This window comes from Toxorhynchites rutilus, chromosome 3 (assembly GCF_029784135.1).
Source record: "Toxorhynchites rutilus septentrionalis strain SRP chromosome 3, ASM2978413v1, whole genome shotgun sequence".
In the NCBI taxonomy this organism is placed as follows: Eukaryota; Metazoa; Arthropoda; class Insecta; order Diptera; family Culicidae; genus Toxorhynchites; species Toxorhynchites rutilus.
This window is the reverse complement of record NC_073746.1, coordinates 136,139,096-136,162,536: the sequence shown is the minus strand read 5'-3', so window position 1 is coordinate 136,162,536 and position 23,441 is coordinate 136,139,096. Positions and strand designations below refer to the sequence as shown.

Here is a 23,441-nt window from a genome sequence, read left to right as displayed (position 1 = left end):
GAGCCTCAATTAATGCGATTCGATACCGTTACAGATTACATCAACGAAGTGCTGCACGAAGACAACGAGGAGGATGAGAGGCTGGCGACTGTTCCGAGTGATGATTGGGATGGCGGTGGTCTAACTTTCACCGCGAAATCCTCACGTAAGTATACGGGGATGCATGCACCTACAGCAAATTTTTATTTCACATCCCTCGATTTGATGTGTTCACTCATAATATTCCGACGTCTCATTTTCATACATCAATTGAAGTGGTTATCGTTTTCATTCGGAATCATCGTCAGGGAAAATGTGCATGTAAACTTGTTGCGATCTACATGATTCACTCTAAGTAAAAAAAAGCTCTTCCTAGATGACTGCTTTCATAACTACATGTTCTCATCCCTCATTTGTATCATCATCGATGGTTTCATGTTCTGAAGAGGAATTAGAAAATTCGGTGAATGACAGAGAAAATATATTTCGCCGAACTTTCTGATTCTTCGTCATATTTTTTCTCATACTTGCGTTAATCAGAGAAATATCCAACCATATAAAAGCAAAAGTACAATTCGCTCTACTGAACAAGACCCTTCCTCCCGGTTTCACCAATTACCGGTGATTTTTTTCTCTCTCCTTTTTTGTGTGCTTACTACTTTTTTCGAACCTATAGCCGAATCACCGGCTAACGTGCGGCCAAAGTCCGCGTCCGCCAGTGATCATGGCGCCAACGGTAGTCTCTCGACGAGTGCCGAGATCAGCAACAGCAAAAATAATAGCTCGTTGATCGCACAAATCACTAGCCTGCCAGGATTCGATCCGACGAAGGCACGCATTGTAAAGCATGTTTCTAGCAAATTCACCTCCTCCTCCTCCTCTAACACAAACATCAGCAATACCGGCAACAGCAGTGACACTACTGTCGTGGCACCGACTAGGCCCCCCGAACGGCCGGAACGGCTTTTGCCGACCGCGGCCGAAACATTCCTTCCCTGGCGCAGGGACAAATCGTATCAAAGTTTCGGTACGTGCCCGCAGTAGCTCTTTCCTCGTTACTCATAAGCGTTTTCCTTTTTCTTTACGTTTCGATCCCCCGAGGGGGAAAAAGCTAATAATCGATCGAGTTTACATTGTTTTCAAAATTACACTGCGCTGTTTTATATTTTTTTCGTTATTTACTTGTTTTTTTTTCTTAGCTGCAACGTTAATCAGTTAGTCTAGTGTTGTTAATAGACCACAGTTATTTGCATGCTTTTAACACAAGAGATCCATCCGTTACAACTCTCGAAGACAGCGTCAATACTTAGAGCGTTTTCTTAAACAATTCGTCCCCTAGACGGTTGCACTTGTCATAATTGATAGCAAAATCCATCCTCCCGTCTCTGATCAACAAATGTTTCTAGCAGCAACAACAGTCCCAAACTCAAACCGTCCTTTACGATAAATTGCATCCCTCCCACCAATTCACCGCCCCCACACTACGTGACAACACGTGCAGCACTAGGCCGTGACCTTGCATGAGTTGATGGAACTTAGAAGAGTGATCTATCCCGCACCACCAATGTGCATTTCTTCCGAGCGCTTCGCTATAGATGTGGTTATATAGATTTGTTCATGGAAACGTGCGTCCGATGGTATTTACCTAACTTACGTCTTTGCCTTTCTCTTTCCATTTTGCGCTCTCAGTTGACGAAAACGGCGGCGAGTCTGCTAAAATCGATAAACGCGCCTCGAGGGACCTGAAGGACACGGAAGGTGAGTAGTGCCGGTTTATGTGTTGTTTCGTGAAATTTAAGATTTATTCTGCCTTGTTAGGTGAACGTGGCATGCATACAAGAACAGTCTTCACATCTAAGATGATATAAGTTGTTTTCACAAACATTCACTTTGTAAATGTTATTGCACATTAAATGCGTTCGCCATGTATATGTATCTGGTGAAATTACCGTCCGATAACTTAGGCATCTCCCGACCTTACAGATGAATAGTTGAATAATTATTGTATTGATAAAACATGCTGAAATAACTTTTTTTTCGGGTTTGCTCTTCATTTTTAGTCCTTTATTGCCCTATCCGCGATTTTTGTTATCCGAGGTGACGTTGCCAAACTATTCCTCGGATACACGGGATTCTACTGTACTCAAAACAAATATCAATCGGATAGAAAAAACGATTGAATGTGTCAATATGGGATTTCGCATGAGTTTTGAGGGTACACTCAAAACATACGAGATGTTCAGAAATAACTCACTCAAAACATACGAGATGTTCAGAAATTAAATGGATTATTAATCAGGAATTTCAATGACAAAATATAGGAGGTTGTGTCGAGTACATGACCACATTATTGACAAAGGACTGAGAATGTTTTCGGTTCAATTCGCTTGTTTATCACTTCATATGATATTTTAGAATGCATCGAAATGTTAGTATTCACTTTTTTGTGGAATGTTTTGTTCATAATCCAATTTTGTTCTCGTGAGAACAATACACAAGCTGGCAATATGTCGAAGTTTGTTTCCTTATGTCAATGCACGCGTTAAGGGCTGGGGTATTTATTTTTCAGGTCTCTGACAAAATAACATGTCTTAGGAATACAGAAAAAAACAAGTAACATCAAAACCTATTCAAGTTTACCTGGGTTTCGCCAATTATCGTACCAGCTTCTCAATGTCCCTTATCAGTTTCTAAAAAACCGTCTCATCGATGTTTTGCTCACATTTATCCAGTCCTTTTTGAGCTGCTAAAGGTCATCAGCTCCCTTGTCATTCTTCCTTTCATCAAAGTGTAAAATTTTTCAATGGACCTCATTTCCGAACAATTCGAGGATTCCTTTCCTATTCTACAAACTCGACGTTGTTCTCGCGATACTAGTCCAAGGTCAGACTAGAATAGATAGACCAGACAAGCCATAGTTCTTTCACACAGAGATTCTAAGGTGTACACAGAATACTATAAGATCCTCTTACAGATTATGTATCGCGAACGTTCTTCGGCTTCTTTTCATTATAGTTGTATTATAAAGATACCTTGAAAAGGAAAATTAGAAGACTACCATTTCTTTTGTTACTCGAATACAGATGTCACATGCAGCTATTCGTGTAAGAACACGCCAATCTCTTTCGCAGTCGACTTATTACCCGCCCGTAGACTTGAGAAGGAAAATTGTGTCTCACCGCTACATTAGTTACACAAAAAGAGAAAAAAAAAATCACAAATCAAAAGAAATCGAGAAATAGTAAAGCTTCCAGTTATTTGTCAATATGAACGGACTCGGGAATGATAATATAAGGCATATTGAAGAAATCTTTTCAAATTTTAGTCAATGAACAAATTAAAAACTAAATTAGAAGTTTATCCAGTTTTTCAACCATGGAATCTTAAATTAAGTAGTTCTTGAATATTTCGCGGACAATAAATATATTTTTGAAGATCTTGGGCTAGCAGAGATTCTAGGTAATACTATGCAGATAAGTTTCGTATGGGCTTACGACATGGAATCGTTGTTTGGAATCGTCGTCTGCTTTCTTCTTGTTCGGTTCAGACGATAGTTGAAAACACGCATTGATAAATTTTTAACGAAAAGGCTCCATAACCAATTTTACAAATATACCGCCGTCACTGTCCTTTCCATATGTTTTGATTCAGTTAGGGAATCACTGTTCATTTTATAGCAGCGGTCTTAGTAGGCGTATCTGAAATCTTTTAACAGAACATTGTTTGGAAAACCTACATCGTTTAGAAATTTTACGATGGAAGCCGAGAGCAGAAAAAGGATTTTGGACACTCACATTAAAAATCCGGTCAGGTACTGAAATCGCGAAATCGGTGAAAGTGGCTAAATTGAAAACCGTTGATGGATCATATGACGCGTCATAGTGGAACTTACGATCGGAAGCTGAGGTTGAAAGTATTGAGAACAATTAAGGCAAACTCGGTACTCTCACACTACGACATCGCCAAAAAACAAAACTCAACCAAACCAAAAAAACATCCGGGAAATCCGTATGAGAGAAGGTTATCATAATTTTCGTGCCTGCGAGCAACCAAACAAAACGCTGAGGCAAAATCTGGTAACCGAGAGACGCACTCGAAAGTTTGTTTTATCCCATCTGTTTATTTTATTAGGCTGATTTAGCAATTCAGCTGTAACAGAGCCGAGTTTATTCATGTACATTTTCATCTAACGATTATTTTGTTGTATATTACACAGTAACCATTTTTTGGCGTAAGGGTATTCCTGTCTTATCGATACACAACTGATTAACGGAGCTGCGTTCGATTATCGACATGTGCAGGGCACTGAAAAGTACCCGTACATTAAGAAGAAGCTCACAGAATATTTCGCCGACAGCCAGCAGAGACGTTTGCAGCGGGTTCTGCAAACATGAACCCAGCCAGCTGTTCAACGAGATGAAGCGTGTTGCTGGAAATTCTCTCGGCGAGACCATAGAACTATAGAAGTCATAGAAGCCCTTCATCGTGAAATTGCACAACAATTGAGCAAACTCGAAAAAATGTTTTCTGCACATGGCACCAGCGGTTATCGAGAGCGATCGCGCTCACGCTCACGTAGTCGTGGTAAGTCAACATTCGTTTCCCGTGATAAAACGTCGTCGGATGAACAGTGCTGGTACCATCGTGTTTTTGAACATGAAACGCGGCCGTGTCTGAAACCGTGCTCATTCGGCCAACCATCGTCATCTGGCACAGCGAGCAAACAGTGACGCCAGATGTTGGATTCGTCGTTGGAAGTAGGCGAGCTTTCCGACGACGCGAACAAAATTTTTCGCCTGAAAATAACAGATACGACCACCAACCTGCAGTTTCTGATCGACACCGGGGCCGATGTTACGGTCATTTCAAGAGGTTCTAGTTCAAGCCGTAGTTGGAGCCAACCACGATGAAATTGTTCGTAGTCAACGGGACAGCAATCGAGGTCTACGGTGAAGCTCTTCTGAAGGTGAACCTTGGACTTCGTCGTGAATTCTTGTGGACATCCCTGATCGCTGACGTCACGTCTGGAATTATCGGTGCAGATTTCATCTGCAATTTCGATTTGTTGATCGACCTCAAACGCAACTGCCTGATCGACAACACCACAACTCTCGAGTCGGCCGGAGTGCTTGTACAAACGAGTGAGTACTCTATTAAAAAACAAAAACAAAACAAAAAGTTCAGTATCGCCGTACGCTGAAGTTTTGGCCGACTACCAAAGCATCACACGACGCGCTTCACCCGGCTAGGAAAGCCAATCATTGATTGTTCATCGCATCGAGACCACCGGACAGCCCGTCTACGCCAGGCCACGACGTTTGCCACCGGACAAGTTCGAAGCCGCCCGTGTCGAGTTCGAACATCTCATGAAGCTCCGTCCAGCCGTCCAGCAGCAACTGGGCCAGTCCGCTGCATATGGTGAGGAAAGCTGATGGATCTCAGACCGTGCCCGATCCTTACCCGCTTCCGTACCTTCGGGACTTCACGACAATTCTGCAAGGTAAAACTATTTTTACTAGAAGTGATTTGCAGAAGGCGTTTCACCGGGTCCCGATCCACCCGGATTCTCCTACATGACATTCGGATTGCGGAACGCTGCTCAGACATTCCAACGGCTCATCCACGAGGTCGTTCGGCGGTGGGACTTTATTTTTCCCTACATCGACGATTTATTCATCGCCTCGTCGTCGCCCGAAGAACACAAGAACCATTTGCGCTAACTATTCGAACGGCTCAAACAATACAACCTGGCCATAAACGTGGCGAAGTGCAAGTTAGGCCGATCTGAAATCACCTTCCTTGGACATTCCGTCTCCGCCGAAGGGATTAACCCACTGCCCGAACGTGTTGAGGTCGTCCAAAACCGTGAAGGAGTTGAAGAGCTTCTTGGCGATGATCAACTTCTACCGGAGGTTCAATCCGAACACGATCGAAGCCCAAATTTCGCTGTTATCGATCCCTAGCAATAAACGAAACGATCGGACGCCGTTGGTTTGGACCGATGAAACTACTGCTGCTTTTGAACGATGCAAGCAGCAACCCGCTCAAGTAGCATTGCTTGCTCATCCTGCCAAATCAGCCGAGCTTTCTAAAGAGAAATTGGGAGGGTTGATGCATCCGACATTGCAGTCGGAGCAGTCGTAAGCCAGATCGTCGACGACAAGGTGCAACCACTGGGATTTTTCACCAAGAAGTTCGACAAGGCACTACTTCGGTACAACACGTAAGATCGTGAGCTGACGGCGATTTACCTTGCTGTGCGACACTTCCTTTACATGCTGAAAGGATGATGCTGCCACATCTACACCGACCATAAGCCGTCAGAAGCTCCGAAGCCACCAACCGCCAAGCTCACCAATTGGACTTCATCGGGCAAATCACAACGGATATCCGGCACGTCGTCGACAAGAGGAACATCGTGGCGGACCTTTTTTTCACGCATCGGCGCAATCCAAGCCTTCCCCTCGATCGACTTCAACGCCCTCGCTGACGACCAGCAAGCCGATGAGGAGATCCGGGATATGTTACAAGGTAAATCGAAAGCATCTTTGTCGCTTAAACTTTTTACCGTTCCAGGCAATTCAAAACAATTGTTTTGCGATTGCTCTGCCGATCGCATTCGACCGTTCGTTACGGAAGGCTTTCGTGACGATGCTCTGCGAGCGACGCACAACCTTTCCCATCCTGGCACACGTGCTACGGCTAGACTGAAGACACAGCGATTCGTCTGGCCCGACATCCGAAAGGACAGCATCGCCTTCGCCAGGAGTTGCTTGTAGTGTCAACGGTCGATCCTCGCACATCAACATCGACATTGTTGACCCGTTTCCACCAAGCAATGGTCATCGGTACTGTCTCACCATCATCGACAGGTACTTGCGATGGCCAGAAGCACTTCCAATTTCTGACATGACTGCACTGACGATCGCTCAAGCTCTTGTCACTGAATGGATCGCTCGCTTTGGTGTGCCGCACTACATCACGACAGACCGAGGGCGCCAGTTTGAATCGTCCTTATTTCCTGAGTTGGTTCGTCTGCTCGGTATCAGCCATCATGCCATAGAACGTTAAAAGCGGCCATTCTTTGCCACGACCCGAACCGATGAACTGAACACATGCCGGTAATCTTGCTTAGTTTGCGAACAACCCATAAGGAAAACATCGGAGCATCACCATCTGAGATGGTGTACGGAACCACCCTCCGCATACCATCCGAGTTTTTCGTCGACAACACTTCAAGTCGGATCGAAGCAGATTTCGTCATAAAGCTAAGAGAAGCTATGCATGACCTGCGTCCCAAGGACACGCCATGGCATGGAGATCGACCCGTTTTCGTGCATCAAAATCTGCAGACCTGCAAACACGTGTTCATCCGCAACGACTCCGTGCGACCGTCGTTGTCTCCCCCGTACGATGGTCCATTCGAGGTGCTGAGTCGGAGCAGCTAGCTCTTCAAGGTGGACGTCAAAAGACGAACGAAAGTTTCCATCGACCGATTGAAACCTGCTTACACGATGGACGATTGGCAACCGTAGCAAAGAAGCTGTAGTCCTGTGCCAAGAGCCTGGGCTACAATTCCACCGACTAGGGTCACTCGTTCTGGATGATGAGTTGTCGTCCCCCTTCGCTACCGCTAGATGAATGCCTAGTCTAGGAGGGGAGTACTGTAGCATCATCATCTTCGCATCACCGGTGCGGCAAACAATCATCGATCGTACGATCGTTCGTTCGTAGGATATGGTTTGGATTTGAGATTGTTGAATAGTCCAGCGGATTGTTCCGGTGACGTCATGTTGTAAACCGATTATTTTATCTTGACAACAAATTCCTATTGTGATTCTATACACTCATCAGGTAATTCAGTAGAATTTTCAACAATTTTATATATTTAAAGTGACCAGACGTCCCGCGTTACGCGGGACAGTCCCGCATTTCAACAAAATGTCCCGCGTAAGATTCCGTCCCGCGAGACGTCCCGCATTTGGCAAAAGAAACGAACATGTCCCGCGATATCAGTATATTTTAATATCACAATTTGATCTTGTAGATTTTCTTAAATGGATGGACCTCAAAAAAACAATTTTATTTGGTAGACTGTTCAAGAGCGCTAATGCATCCTAAGACTAATACGTTGAGCTGGTTTCATCACACTGACAGTGGGCTTTTTGTCTAGAGAGTGTCATTTGGAAACGACAGAAACAAAAATGGAAAATAATTTTTATAAAAGTCCCCTATTGATCCGTAGGGACCAACTTGAGTCAGACGAAAAGATCATCTTTGGTCCCCTAGCTCGGTCAGGGTTTAACGTTTTAAATAAGCCGGAAGAACTAGTGTATACTCGACAGGAAGAGGGAGGGTTTTTAATGAAGTATCGTGAATGAAGCGCTGGGCGGTCTTACGGAAGTTGGCCGGAACCTCAACCATGGCCGATGAAAAGATGTATGTCGGCGTATTCTTTTACAGTCGACCACCAAGACTGTCTCTCCATTTTGGCCATTCGCCCAAAAGTTTTTAACGGTCGCAGCGGTGGGGACTGTTGAGAAGGTTGGCGGTCTTCGCGACAATGTTTATCTCCAGCCGATCCATCCTCCAGTGATCTTTTGGCATAATGGGCCGATCCTAGGTTCGGCATAAAGACCACATCACCTTTCCAACTCCGGCAAGCACTTCGTACTATATATCTCCCCGTTCACCATATGACTCGAAAGAAGAGCGGCTTAGAGATTCCCTCTACATCTGTCCTCTACATCAAAGAAGGACCTTCTTCGAGAACTTGATGTGAATGATATATTCAAAGTCATCGCTTACCTGGGGAACGTAAAGTACGGCCGGTCTCGTCTGACGCTTCCGCATAAAAATGTCCAGTTTGGCCAGATTCTCCTTCAACGTTTGGCCGGTTGCTTCGATCTCCCGGCTTAAGGAGCAGCAGGGAGATGATGTTGTAAATACCAGATCGGCTATATCTGGCGGACACAAAGTGCCTCAGGATGTCCAACTCCTTCGCTGTGGGGTGGAGTTTGCAGTATGAAAAAATCATCAAGTTGCTTGATAGTGCTGCTGCTGCGAATCAACAGCCTTGAATCATTTTTGTTGTAGGCTTAATAAACGTAAGATTTTAGAAAAATTTCGAGCAATCCATTCGGTAATATTCGTTTTTTTTTTTCAAAGAAAATTGTAGAATTCGAATCGTGCTTGCCAGGCGTAAATGCTTGAGCGAGTGATTTTCGAGCGTAAACAAAATCTGAAACACCGAAAAGTCACAACTGAGTGCCGATACTTAAAAGAAATAATACATATCACTTCAGACTCGCTAAACTATGGTATATATTCACATAACGTATATACATAACGTTTTGTTATTTGTGTCCCGCGTTAGACCTCTGACCATCTGGTCACTTTATATATATTAGTACTAAAAAGTAGCGTCTGAATGTGGGAACTATATCTAGAATCTGCCTATGGATCTTCTAGCCTAGCATCTCATGTCAGATCACTGCGCTGTTATCTGCTTTGGGACTCAAATCCCTAGTTTGTTTTTTATAGCATAAGATAGGTGTTTCATAAAGACAACGCTTTCTTAAACATTTACACCATTTTGAAGGCAATTATTCGGTTTGCCATTTTAACATCGCCTTCAAGTTGTGCAGATTTTTTCTACAAAAACCATGATTCAGTCCGAGTGCGTGACAAAAACTATGGTTTGTACAGGGAGTGACGACGGAATTTGGAATCCTCGTATGTGAATTGTCTCTATCTGTTGATATGGAACGTTTCCAAATATTCACAATAGGGACTACATAGAGAAACTGTGGGTAAGACGGATACTTACCAATATCAAAGAGGTAAATTTGAGAGTAAAATTTGAGGTAAAATTGAGATTGAATCAAATAATCGTTCTGGCGGGGTAACGCGGGCAACTTGCGTTCTTTTTTTCTCCGGTTTGGTCACATTTCAGTTGCTGAACAGACAAACAATGGGAGACAGGGAATAAAATCATTCCGCTCATGAGAGATAAACTTCTTCGCATCGTATTGCATTGCCTATCCGTCGTACCCTTATCATATGCCCATTTTATCTGCATCTCAAAAACAAGGTTAAATTTTAAATCGTTTCTTATTCCAGTAAAACATCAAAAACATTTTTTTGTGGAATATTTAACAGTAAGTTTGTGGTGAAGAATATGTAGAACTGTAATAGACTGCATTTATGTTTCAAGGACAGAAGTGTACAATGATCCAATTGAAGTGCTTCTTAATCGGTCCGTCTTAACACTTAATATCTTTAATCACTCTAGTGAACTATAATGAATAAGAACAATTTGAATCAAACATGCTTTCAAATGCAAGGTGAACGAAGCATTATCAACAAATATTAAAAGGTTCATATTCTTTCACAGAACGTGAAACAATGAGAAATCATTCGAATAGTTATCATTCAACAGTCATTATGCATAACATTATTAGCAAGTGAAAAATGTTAGATTCTAGTTTGTTTTCTTTATTGCAGCTGAAACCCGCGTCACCACGCCCACCGCTATAGAGGCAGTGCTTCCATGGAAACGAGGTGACGAGGACGGAGGACATGGTGCTATCAAGCAGAACGAGTTCCCATCGTGGGCCTCGAATAAGGAGTATTTAGCATATAATTCACCAAGTGCAACATTTTTAGGTAAGTTCTGAATTCCTTCCTTACCTTCCAATTGTTTGAATCGGGGTTTCACTGTGTTTCTGATGAAATGCACGTGGCCACGCAAAGGACGATTACGATTACGAAGACACACCGGCCTTTGTGGGTGTTCCGTCTTCATCTCCCTAACTTGTAACCTTTGCGTACCTCCCAATCATCCCTCATTCATTGCCATCAAGCATATAGAACTGCCGCAGAATCTATTGGCGTGCCTCAGATCCTTACTGTCTTATCTTTCGTCTCTATCGATGTTCCACCAACTCTTCTCTGCATGGTTGTTTTTTTTTATTCGACGATTCGAGATGACTTTCTCCATTCTCCAATTATTTCATGCACTTTTTTTCGTATGAATATATCAGTTCATTACATCCGATAATTTTTCCACACCACAGACAACAGTACACAGTACAGACATGCCATTACATATCAGATTCACTCGAGAAAACCGGACAATTACGCTAGGCATTTTCAATTTGTTAATAATTTAGTTTGAACTAAATTAACGTGTAAATTGTGGATAGCTCGCACATCTCTCTGAATATGTCCAATCGCTGCACCATTTCATATACATAAAAAGTAGTGTCTCTCTCACTTCCGGTAACCATAGTCAAATACGAATCTTCGCGGAAGCATGCTCGGAGTAAACCCAAGTGCAGTGCCCTAGCTCGGTAAAACGGCTAGCAATCCTAAATTAATTCCAAGAGCTGTAGAATCGCTGGCTAACGAGTGGAGCTTACTTTCGATGTGTTATTTTCGTTTCGTTGTTTTCCAAACCGTGTGTACCGTCTATTGGCCTTTCGAAGAACTGCTAACGTGCAAGGAATGGATACAGCTGTCGATTGATCCCCATGAATGGAGTGATTGACGGAGAGGTTAGGCCTTCGTGGAACCGTGTTTTGAGTTGTAGTGCTAAAGTATTTCTGGTTTGTTTTCTCGATCCTAATCAAATCCTAGATTGAGGTTAAGCTGACGATTGAATAGTTGTTTTTGTTGTTGTGAATTATTAACATGTACGAGTGTGATATTATTTGCGTGATTTTTATATGAGTGTTTATATGTGCGTGTGCGTGACCTACGACACATTGTCATTTTAATTTACAACATTTGTTGCCTAACCCGCGGTTGATCTCAAAGTGTTATTGAAGGATGAAGAATCCTTTAACATTTGCAAGCTGTTTTATGTCCAATATATTCTCATACTAATCAATATGCGACAATATCTTCCTAAAAACGTCTGTCAAAAAAAAATCTTAAAAAAATCTTTAAAAATTGTTTCAGAACGAAAGGATTGCGGCCCAAGTTATTTATCACAAAAAGGAGAATGTTGCTATCATGCCAACTCGTCTTAGGTATTGGCAGCACTATCTCACTACGTTTTATAAAAGGCAATTTTTTTTTCTTATTTTTTCACAAAAAAATATGTCCCGAAAACTATAATACCCACAAATTTTTGGTCAAAGAATGAAATATAAGAAAATTATTCAAATTTTGGTAAAAAATCCCAATTTTTTTTAAATATAACGCTAAAAAATATTCTAAAAATTGAAACTTTTTTTTTTCAGAAACATATTTTTTTTAAATTCTCAAAAAAAATCATAAATAGCCTTCACAATTTCGAACAAGTCATCCATACATTGGAAGATGGAACAACATTTTCTTTGAAAATATTACAACTAATCCTTATTTTGTTTAAAGTCAAGATAGTGATATAGTGTATTCGACAAAGTTTTTCATCTGATTAAAATATGAACTTTTGTCGAAGACGTCGACATTCTATCTTTTATAGTTTCTGGAATATGTGGCATTTTTGTATGGAGACCCCCGAAAAAATATTTTACTCGCAACTTTTTTGTGCGTAAATTCTCGTGTTTCACATGGTCTAGAATAAATAGAATTTTTTAAGGATATGTCAATCGCCATAATTTACACACTAAAATGTACGAGTTAAACATTAATAGTAATTTAAAAAAAAAACATGAAAAAGCTGTTGTTAGGAAAACTTTTTCCTGTAGCAGTGCCCTTCTTCCGATGTATGGGTAAGTTGTTCGTAAATATATGGGAAATTCATATAATTTTTGTTGAAGAAATTTGTTCGCGACATCGCGAAAGAGGAGCAAGTATCCATTAGAGTAGCCTTCCTTTTCTATTCCTATCTCTTTTCCCATCCAAGCCTCACCCTCCATTCCGAAATGCAGTGTGTGGTGCCTAACACAAACACAAAAAGCAGCAAAAACCCGAAGTATAGCATCAAATACAACGAACACCAACGAACTCCAACGAACAAATATGTGCATATAGCTAATTCGTACCAATATCACATCCATTAAAAATCTAAACGTTTACCGTGTTAGACCGCGAAAATAAATACCGTGTTTTTGTAGTTATTCCAAGTGTTTAATTCTCCAACAAGCCACATCCAAACTGTGTGGTCTTCCATAGGACCAAAGTGCCAAATTCCTGTAAATCTGAGCTATCATCATCGTGACCTCCTTCAGTCGGAGGAACCGCCATTTTCATCAATGGGGTGATCCACCAAAATTTGAAAAACATGTTTAACATGTATTTTAAAAAACAAAGTTAATTTTCAAAATAATTTAATTTCAATGAAATTTCTTTTCTTTTTATTTGTTTGATATGTTTGATTTGAAACTTAAATAATTTCCTACATATCATTCTTTAACCGACATTTTGTAGATTTAATAGCTTTCGAGTTGAGATTTAAAAAAAAATGAAAACTCAACATTTCAAAAACAATTCCAACTTGAAAGCTATAAGAACTACAAAATGTTGGTTAAAGAATGAAATGTTTTGCGCGGTAGCTTTTTGTGCGATTTTTCATTTGTGTGACTGATTAGGTGCGATTTCATTATTTGTGCGAATAGTTTAGGTGATTCGAGACCCGATGTCATAATAAAATCGCACAATAAGAGTCGCACAAACGAGGAAAAATGCACTGCGTAAAAACAGGTTTGCCTGTATACACATTTCTTAACAAAATTTCATTTAAAAAATATTTTGAAAATGAAAATTATTTTTTTTCTCAAGAATATGTTTTTTTAAATTTTGAATAAAATATACATGAATAGATCCAATTTTCAACAAGTCATCCATACATCCGAAGTAGGGCACTGCTACAGGGAAAGGGTTTTCCTAGCAACAATTTTTCATTTTCCTTTCGAAATATTAAAACTAATGTTTAAATCTTAACCTTTTTCATGTGCAAATTTTCGGTATGGGACACGTTCCGCAAACTATTTAGATTCATGTCAAGAATTTCATATAGTTTGAACACAAAAATGTTACGAATAAAATATATTTTTTTCTGGACTCTCAATACAAAAAAATGCCATATATTCCAAAAACTACAAAAAATAGAAAGTTGACGTTTTCGATAAAACTTCATATTTTAAAAAAGATCTTAAGCATTGTCGAATACACTATATCGCTAACAAAATTAAACAAAACTAAGATAAGTCGTAATTGTTAAAAAAAACATGAAAAAATTGTTGTTAGAAAAACTTCTTCTCTTTTCTTCCGATGTATGAATGACTTGTTAGAAATTGCAAGGGATATTCATATTTTTTTTTGAGAATTAAAAAAAATTGAGAGAAGTTAATTTCAATTTTTATAATATTTTTTTTCCAGTGAAGTTTTTTTAAAGTGCTGATACTTGTAATGGAAATTTAAACAATTTCCTACATTTCATTCTTTCATCAAAATTTTGTAGGTGTTATAGTTTTTGAGGGATTTTTTGTATAAAATTAAGAAAAAAAACTTTAGCCCTTTTCAAAAAGTAGTCTGACTCTTTTTGAATATTTTAGGTATGCAAAATTGCTTAAATGACCAATGCCTTCACCGTATTCCGGAATTCGTCTTTTTGAATTTAAATGATTCTACATCCCATTAAGAGATAAGAACTTCTTCACAATATTTCGCTAATGCATCCGGACCATGGCAGCAGTTCTCCAACCTTGGGATTTACCAATTCTTGGCCAGTTTGACCCAAAAATCGCTTTCGAGTAATTCCTGTAATAAACAAACTAAATGTAATATCGCCATGAAATCTGAGCTGAAACTGAGCCAAAGATTCTCTTTCCCTACACCCAAAATTGATTTTTAGCTCGTGTTTTGTCATCCTGATTTATTACATTAAATGACCCTAAAAATAACAGAAAAAGTCATGACACTCAAATACTGGTAAGCATTCGTATAACATATATGCTACAGTATTATAAGTTTAATCCGAGCGAGCGAAACAAAAGACAAACACGCTTTTCGCATACTTTGCTACATACACGGCCCAGACCGAGATAGATATAGCTCCTTTAAGCTCTCTTTTTCACTCTTAGAAAACACTTTCCAACTTCATTTTATAATTAGGTGCAATATTATCACGAATTTACTCAACACCATCATTAGCTATGTGGATAGCGTAGTCGTGTAAAACAGCCTTGCATTCCAGCCGGCCTTGGTTCGATCCCCGTTGACGTCGTTTTGATTTTTTTTTGGGTGTAACCCCAAATAAAGATGAGGAAATAAAAAAAGAAAGAGATGTCTGCTTCCATACATACAAACATTTTAAAGCGTTGGGGGACAGATGATTTTATTTGCCCATTCGACGCTTCAAGACACGAAAAGGCACGGTTTCTGCCGAAAATGAAATGCTTTCGGTCAACGCTAGTTTTTGTGTAGAAACATGCGCATTCACCAATTATCAAGATACAACTTGATTTCCTGAATTGATACGCCACACTTTGAATATCAAATGAATCTCCTCAAATCATTACATGAGGATGTTTTATAGTACCTTGAAACCCTAGTATTTTCAATCATTTTGCACTTTTCAACCTCTCTGCTTGAACTTCGATCAGAGACGACCCACAAATTGTATAATCACTACAATGTATGAGAATATATTGGATACGGCGGAAAAAACCACCAAAACAGTCTAAAAAGAACGGCGTAGAAAATTTCCTACCAACTAGCTAGGACCAGTACGGACGCCCCCTCAATCCCTCCATTTGCGTTAGTGTTTCACTATGGAATTTCTCTCCCGTACACACCCATCATGAGTTGATTAATTTGCATCCGCGCGCATTAGCTTGCACCTAACAGCATTTTTATCCATTGTCCGTGACACGCACCGTCACCGTTGTCAACTCCTGTAGGTGGCCTAACACAACCTAAACAGGCTAAGTCTGTAATAGGTCTTTTCCGGCGCGAGAGTTCCGGCTCGGGTGGAATCGTGATCGGCGGGGTAACGGATTCCGAGACATCGACCCCGGTGACGGCGACGACACCGATCGGACGCACCAAGAAGGATAAACGATCCGCGTCGATCGCCGGCTACATCACCATCGATGGGTCCAGCGACATCAACGGAGATCCGCTCGGCGTTTCCAGGGCCGCCGTCCCGCACGCTAATGCCTTCCCAGTGACCGCTAGCCACAGGCGCAACAACAGACGCGGTTCGTTGCTAGAACTAAGCGGGTAAGTTCAGTCTGATGACCTTTGTGTTGTACGTTTTCTTCTTCCATATCCAGAATTTGTACCCTGTGCAACTGTATATATCGATCGACTAGGTGTTCCACCTGTTTGGCGATGCTAAATGTCAAAAAAGCACCCTCTGAGATACTCTTCTACTTAACATGGTTTTAGTGGTTGGCAAGTAGAGGGGTACATCAGAGGGAGCAATATTATATATTATTAGCATGCATACACGTAGTAGATTTTTATAGAAATTATACTTGTGGTGTATCGGTTTTAGTGTTATTAGTTTACAATTGTTGTTTACGTTTTAGTTAATAAAAGGATAGACATAAGACTAACACGGGAAATTGTACCACTGCTGGTATCAGCGGTCCCTTCAAGTATACAGACAAGGCAAAAGACTACTCGATTAAGACAACACAAGACACTGTCCAGACTCTTTTAGACGGAATCACACCTACTCTAAATACTATTCGTACACAATTGTGTTTCCAAGCAATACAATTCTTTCCCGTTTTAATGAATAATATGATTTTTTTTTCAATTTTTCAAAGTTTCATGCGATGGTGTTCAAAACAATGCGTTTGCTTTCAACATGAACGACGAAGAGAGTGTCGGTAATCCGTAGTGGCATTCCAATTGTATCAAGTCTTAGTTCTAACATCTTGATGAACGTTTTTACTGGTTTCAGTTTAACTAGTAGACACTAACTTAATAATGTGTTCTTTATCCACAAATGAACCAAATATATGTTCGATCCAGATATACAAACTAAATGCATCCACTTTATGAATATTTACACGAATTGGAACTGGTGCCTCCACGGAACAAAATGTCTGACATCAGCATCGAGAAAGATTGATTTCTGCTAACTATAGCAAGATTGTGACTTGAATAATGGTAATCATTGAATTATAGAGGCTTTAGAACTTCTCGGGTCTACCATAAACTACAATACCGTCTGGTCACTAGCTGGATCACTGATGAATTGTAAATGCTGTGGAATAGCCAATAGCTTGATCATACTCAATAAAATGAAAACGGGCGGAGCTTAAAATGCGAAAAAAAAACTATCTAAATTGTCCGCGGAACGAACGTTGCATCTGCTATTTCTATTTCATGAAAACCTACCATGTTTTCTGATTTGGTACAATTGATGAAAGACGTCAAAAAATAGTAATGTCTTCTTATGTTTTAGTAGTTGAAAATAATGTAACACCTGATAAGCCAACAGGAAGAACCCGCCGGGCCGCAGCTGGTCTAAATCAAGTCCAGTCTCTGCTAGGTGCAGATTTTTATCTGAAGCCTCTTCAGCAATGGCCAGTTTTGTCGTTCGACAATCTTATTCTCTCACGGTCAATACGAGGTCCAATGGTTCATTAGAAATTCATGGGCTTTTCTGTATATTTCCATGGACCGCTGTCAAAAACATACTTGTTGGCCTTCATAGTTTACTTTATTAGTTCCTCCTCCGTTTTCGCCACGAAAATGTTGGAGTTAATACGCCAAAAATTTGCCCAGAAAATCAAAGAAATTCATGCAATTAAAAGACATTAGGCATCAAATCATTTTTTTTAAATTTCGATTTCATGGGTGATTTTTCGGTTTTCAAAAAACTCAAATTTTAACGCCTGCGATACTAGAAAATGAAATCCAATTGAGCTAATATTTTTTCTTTATATTTTTCTTTCTGTTCTGATTCTCATTTTCGGCACATCAGTGTAGAACATAATTGAACCATTATGAACACTGGGACTACCCTAATCCCATACTGAACGAGACAGTTCGAACACTCTGTATGAATGTCATAATTAGTCTTAGGTTCCATCCAATCCCTGTTCATCTCTGAGGATTGTCCAACGGGTAAGAGATTCAAAGAGATTCAGAATGCTCAAGTGGCCAGTTTTGTCACCGTCTAATATTTTCTTGCATCTTTGTAGCTTTAGAGCGCTTTTCTAAGCCTCTAGCTGAACATGGTGACTCAAAGGTAACAGGCGAAGGATAGCCTCCAATGAGTTATAACAACGCAGGCCAGTCGTTGGAGTTTGATTAGCTTGTTTGTAGCTATAGTCTCCTTAGTAGGCTGACCAAGTAATTCAGGAATAAAAACGGACACGTCAACCCAAAAAAACTTTTAAAAAATGTTTATGTCGTGACTTTTTCAAATTTCTGAAATTTGTTTTCCTTTTCCGAAAATGATTTGCAACTGATACGGATTATATGTTCCACCTTTCTATCTCCTTAATTATAATTACTGTAATCTATATAAAAAGGAAGTTTTTTTTTACTAAATTCACTTTAAATCTCTGGCGATTCCAGACTGAACTTTAATATAATACTGTTATGTTTCTCCTAGACTAGCCTTCCATTTTTCAATGTACTCCAACGCAGTATCGTTAAGATTTTCCACAGTTTCGATAAATTTAGTCTCCTGTATCTTACCTGAATCACCTTGTTCTACGTCAAAACTACGTCCTCCATTAAAGGATCCACATCAGGAAACATGTCACATTTTTATGAAATAGTGTTAACGTTAATAATTATATTTGCTGCCAACGGAATTTGAAGATTGCATACCAATCAAATAGGTCTCCACCTAATGTCTGAGAATTGACATGTTAAACATTACACATTCTTAATCCATAAATTGTTTGAATTAATAAAAATTGGAAGCATACCTATTTTCACATACATTTGTTTTGACCGTGTCTGTGTTTACCTACCTGTGCGGGGCGTGCTTTCTATACCGAGAAACGGAGTGGGTCGTGAGGTATCCGCGTTGACGGCATTGAGCTTCGTATTACAAGTTGGGGGAGTTTGCATGACAATATGGGTTTGCAGAAGGAATGAACACACTTTCAAAATTAAAATTATGAATGAAAATAATTTTTGTTAAATCAAATTAGTACTATATGTAAATTAATATCCCTTTTACCTGCAAGTGGTGAAAAAATGTCATACAAAAATTGTGTCTAAAGATAATTTTATATTATAATTATAAGTTTTGCGGACAATATCTGAGAATTTCTAGAAAATAGTTTAAATTAGGGTCAGGACAACGTACTTCAAGTAATTAAATAACGCAAAGAAAAAACGTATATACAAATATTAGCAATTTAGAACTGCCTTCGAGCCGGCTAATCTGATTGAGAGTAGAGAGTAGTAGTTTGCTAATGTCGTATCGTCATCGCGAATAATTTTCATATACCACTGCAAATGAGGCCGAGGTGACAGTGGATCGGAGTACGCACGAAAATTTGATTGTACGGTAACTGACGAAGAGAAACAAACAATTTTGTTCGCTAGAAGCTGATGAATTCGAGCGAAGGCCATGTAACCACACCAATACAATTGAATACGGTTGTTAACTTTCACTATTGCATACAATTCGTACGGCCACTTTCCGCAGCCAATGTCACCGCCGCCGAAGGCGTGGGTAAATCACTCGCTCGAAATTCGAATGCAGCGCTTGTTCATACGGACATTGTGGATATATTGCAAATTAGCCCCGTCCGTTCATAACTCATATAGATAAACCAATCGCAATTTCTAATACTCAGTCCCGCTCCCACTAGCAAGGAGTTAGTAGTCTATCCTCATTCTGATGTCACAAACAACAAGTTTGCTTGATACTAATTTCAAAAGCAAAATCACTTCGAAGGCTAGAAATTTTTTTTTTTCGAAAACAATCGATACAGAGCCTTTTGTCACCATTTTTATATTCCACGCGATGAATCGGATACAGATGCTGAAACGGTTAAAAATCTGTATACGGTAAACTGTATACATTGGGTTCCCGTGAATTAACAGCCATATTTAATTCCTGAGTTGACATAATTTTGTAGAGATGGAACTTTTAATCAAAGCGAAGCAACTATTATTTGTACACAGACCGTCTCGGTGACTTCTCAATTGAAACTCGTTCCACATTTTCAGAAGTTCTTCAACTCCTATACCTTCTTATGTTGTCCCTTAGAAGTGTGCTTCCTGTGGTAGTTACACTGGTCAATCATGTTCGTATTGCTTTAAGCATATGTGACAGAATCTTAGCGGGGAATGTTAGAATGTCGACTGAAGCATCTTTGTTTCGCAATCACGGACCTTCGATTGTCTTCATAGAAGACGTGGATGACGAAGTCCCGATATTCACTCGACCAAACTATTATGTTGATTACAAATGGAACAAACCGAGTGGAATGGCACCGGTTCTCCAGCCAAAGTGGTGAACAAGCGAAATAATTCCACAGTCCTGCGTAAACAATGCGGGTTTGTCTTGGACATAAGCCTCAATATTTGTTCAGAACACTTTGCACCTCACTAGTCAAAATAACCGCTTCTTTTAAGGTTCAAGAATTTTTTAATGGCGGATGACCCATTCCATGAGGTTATGGACCAGAGAACCAAATTTCAAATCTAGTTTTAGGAGAAAATTTAAAACGTTATTTGAATAAGCAGTAGTTATATCATAATTTTTTTGTAACAAATTCAATTTTTATGCACCCACCTTTGAGAGAGGCGAGTTTAAAAAACTACATAATTATATTTAAAATATTTTAGGTTTTCACTATTTTTATTTCTTGGGATATCTCTGCGCATGCTTAACCAAACTTCAATGTCTATATTACATTGAATGAATAATTAAATGCCTGTTTGAAGAGCCGTGGGTAGACTACGTTTCATATTGTAATTTATGAGAAACAAGCATTTGACAAACAGGTACTTTGAAGCGTTGTCACGTCACACAAATAGACCTTTTCTGTTCATCAGATGAACATAGGTTCAATCATTTTCATACTTGGGTTTCTCTGAGCAAACAATGAAGGCCAACAACCCACAAAATTTGGTTGAGATCGATCGTCAAATAGAGGAGTATCAACTGTCTCCAGAAATTGGTGTCACGTAACGAAAAGTATACGATCCATTCCAGTGTGACGTTACAACATTTTGACTCACTACAAACATTTTTTATGCGTTTTCATGAATAAAGCACACAAAATTAAACGATGTTATAGTAAAGTTAAGAAAATTTGCAACAAGAATCATCAGTTGGAGAATATTATATAGTTAGATTGGCATGTTGTCAGTAAAATACTTTTCTGACGTGGCAACACCTGACTTTTTGCTATTTCGGACTGCTGAACAATAATGATTAATTTAATTAATTACAGTTACGTTTCAAAACATACCAATGATCTTTCTCTTATGTTCTATCAACAATATATGAACGAAGATTCCATAATATAAGATATAATCTTATTCCAACTTCCGGTTTGCTGATGGTAGTATTAAATGCTAAAAAAATATGGAAACCCCATGCGATATGGGCTTACCAGCAGAAGTCGAATATCGTATTCTGATGCCATTTTGGAATCGAGGATGGTGACTTCCGGTTCGTTAAAATGGATATAAAAGACCGGGAATGGCATGAAATCCCACAATACGATCGTGAATGGTAATGATGGCATATATCCATGGGTGCGCAAAGAGGAATAAAAAAAGGATAATGTTTGATAGTGAGTGCTAGGATTGAGGTGAGAGGGAGATAATGTTTGAGTGGAAACAACTTAGCCTTAGAGCGACGTGTGTTGAGCTATACAAAGAAAGTGCACATACAAATGCACACGCAAACATCAACGATCAACGATTAGCGATCAAAAATAACGTCAAAGTCAAAGTCATCTTCAACACGCAAACATAAACGCCCTTGCACGGGTATGTGCGCGGATGCATACAAAGAGTTTAGCAAAAGTTTCTGATAGCAAAATCAAATGCGTTTCCCCTGTAGTGAGCGCCACTCGATGAACCAGGATTGTGCTAGCCATTGATGGCAAGCGCCAGAGTGAACGTGCTAAACAATCATGATATAAAAACTGGAGGTCGGTTTAGGACTACTCCGACTTTCCCCAAATAAAGACATACCGTGTATTACAGGTAACAGGTAGATTCTATTTATATAGCTTATTTTGATAAACATACCATAAACAATTAAAATTGCCTTGATTCGCAATGTTTCACAATCTAAAAGAACATAGAACTAATTTTGCACTAATACTAATTGTGAAATTCTTACTTAATAAAACTTATTGATTGTGTGACGTGACAACGCTTCGTGGAGACTGTTTATTCCCGTTGTCACGTCACAAAATGCATGCTGTCAAAATGCATGTTCTTGCGAGTTTTTTGAAAAACTGAGTACACAGGAATCTACGTTCATCTTTCATTGACAAATCATAGAACAAAGTTTATTTGTATGTTTTGAAACGAAACTGAAAATACAACATTAATGTTCAAAAGTCGGAACCCGCAAAAAGACAAGCGTTGTCACGTCACAAAAGTATTAGACTGACAACATGCGAATTTAACTGCAAAATATTCTCCAACTGAAGATTATTGTAAGAAATTTTCTCAATTTCACTTTAAAATCGTTTACCATTTGGAAATCGTGTGATTTATACATGAAAACGAGAAAAAAACTGTTTTTAGTGAGTCAAACCGTTGTCACGTCACGCTGGAATGGGTCAGATACATCATCTCATCATGACTATTTTTATGCCCAAAATACGGTACAAATTGGTAAAACTACGAAATAATAAAAAATGGTCGAAAATAAGGTACTGTTCCGTTAAAAAACGGTACATTCGGTCAGGCTACTTCTTAGTCTTTGAATACCATATTTATGAGGCATAGGTTATCCTAGGCCGCGCAATTTGTAGATCCATATAACCACTTTTGGTTTAAGGCCCCATGTTCTGCCTATCATTTTAGAACATGCCCATAGGGCAATGTTGGCCTCTCTAATAGTTGAATCCAGTTTAGTTTAGTATCTAGGATCACGCCTAGATATTTCACTGAAACGCTATATTTTATTTCCTCTCCTCCAAGATGTAGAGACAGATGCAGTTTTTTCTTTTTGGTGAAAGGAACGATTGTTGTTTTTGAGGGATTCATGATCCGACCTTCTCTGATACACCATGATTGTGTAGATTGTGTGAACCCGCAAAAAGACATGCGTTGTCACGTCACAAAAGTATTAGGCTGACAACATGCGAATTTAACTGCAAAATATTCTCCAACTGAAGATTCTTGTAAGAAATTTTCTCAATTTCACTTTAAAATCGTTTACCATTTGGAAATCGTGTGATTTATACATGAAAACGAGAAAAAAAACCTGTTTTTAGTGAGTCAAACCGTTGTCACGTCACGCTGGAATGGGTCAGATACATCATCTCATCATGACTATTTTTATGCCCAAAATACGGTACAAATTGGTAAAACTACGAAATAAT

The 23,441-nt window shown here is 39.4% G+C and overlaps 1 protein-coding gene across 21 annotated transcripts in view; it reads left to right on the top strand.

Moving 5' to 3' along the window:
- The window catches only part of LOC129778134 (sodium/hydrogen exchanger 3), a 195,809-nt gene that overhangs the window by 145,302 nt on the left and 27,066 nt on the right, over positions 1–23,441 (top strand). For 11 of the 21 annotated variants that reach the window (XR_008743378.1, XM_055784847.1, XM_055784846.1 and 8 more), the window contains 5 exons: positions 35–145; positions 656–1,006; positions 1,669–1,737; positions 10,486–10,647; positions 15,834–16,155. Coding sequence is in view for 20 of the 21 variants with exons in the window: in XM_055784847.1 (XP_055640822.1) it covers positions 35–145; positions 656–1,006; positions 1,669–1,737; positions 10,486–10,647; positions 15,834–16,155 (1,015 nt within the window). In the remaining variant the exon portion in view is untranslated. Of the gene's footprint in view, positions 1–34; positions 146–655; positions 1,007–1,668; positions 1,738–10,485; positions 10,648–11,468; positions 11,538–15,833; positions 16,160–23,441 lie in introns of those variants that run through there. The other 10 variants (XM_055784858.1, XM_055784856.1, XM_055784862.1 and 7 more) reach the window with 5 other exon arrangements.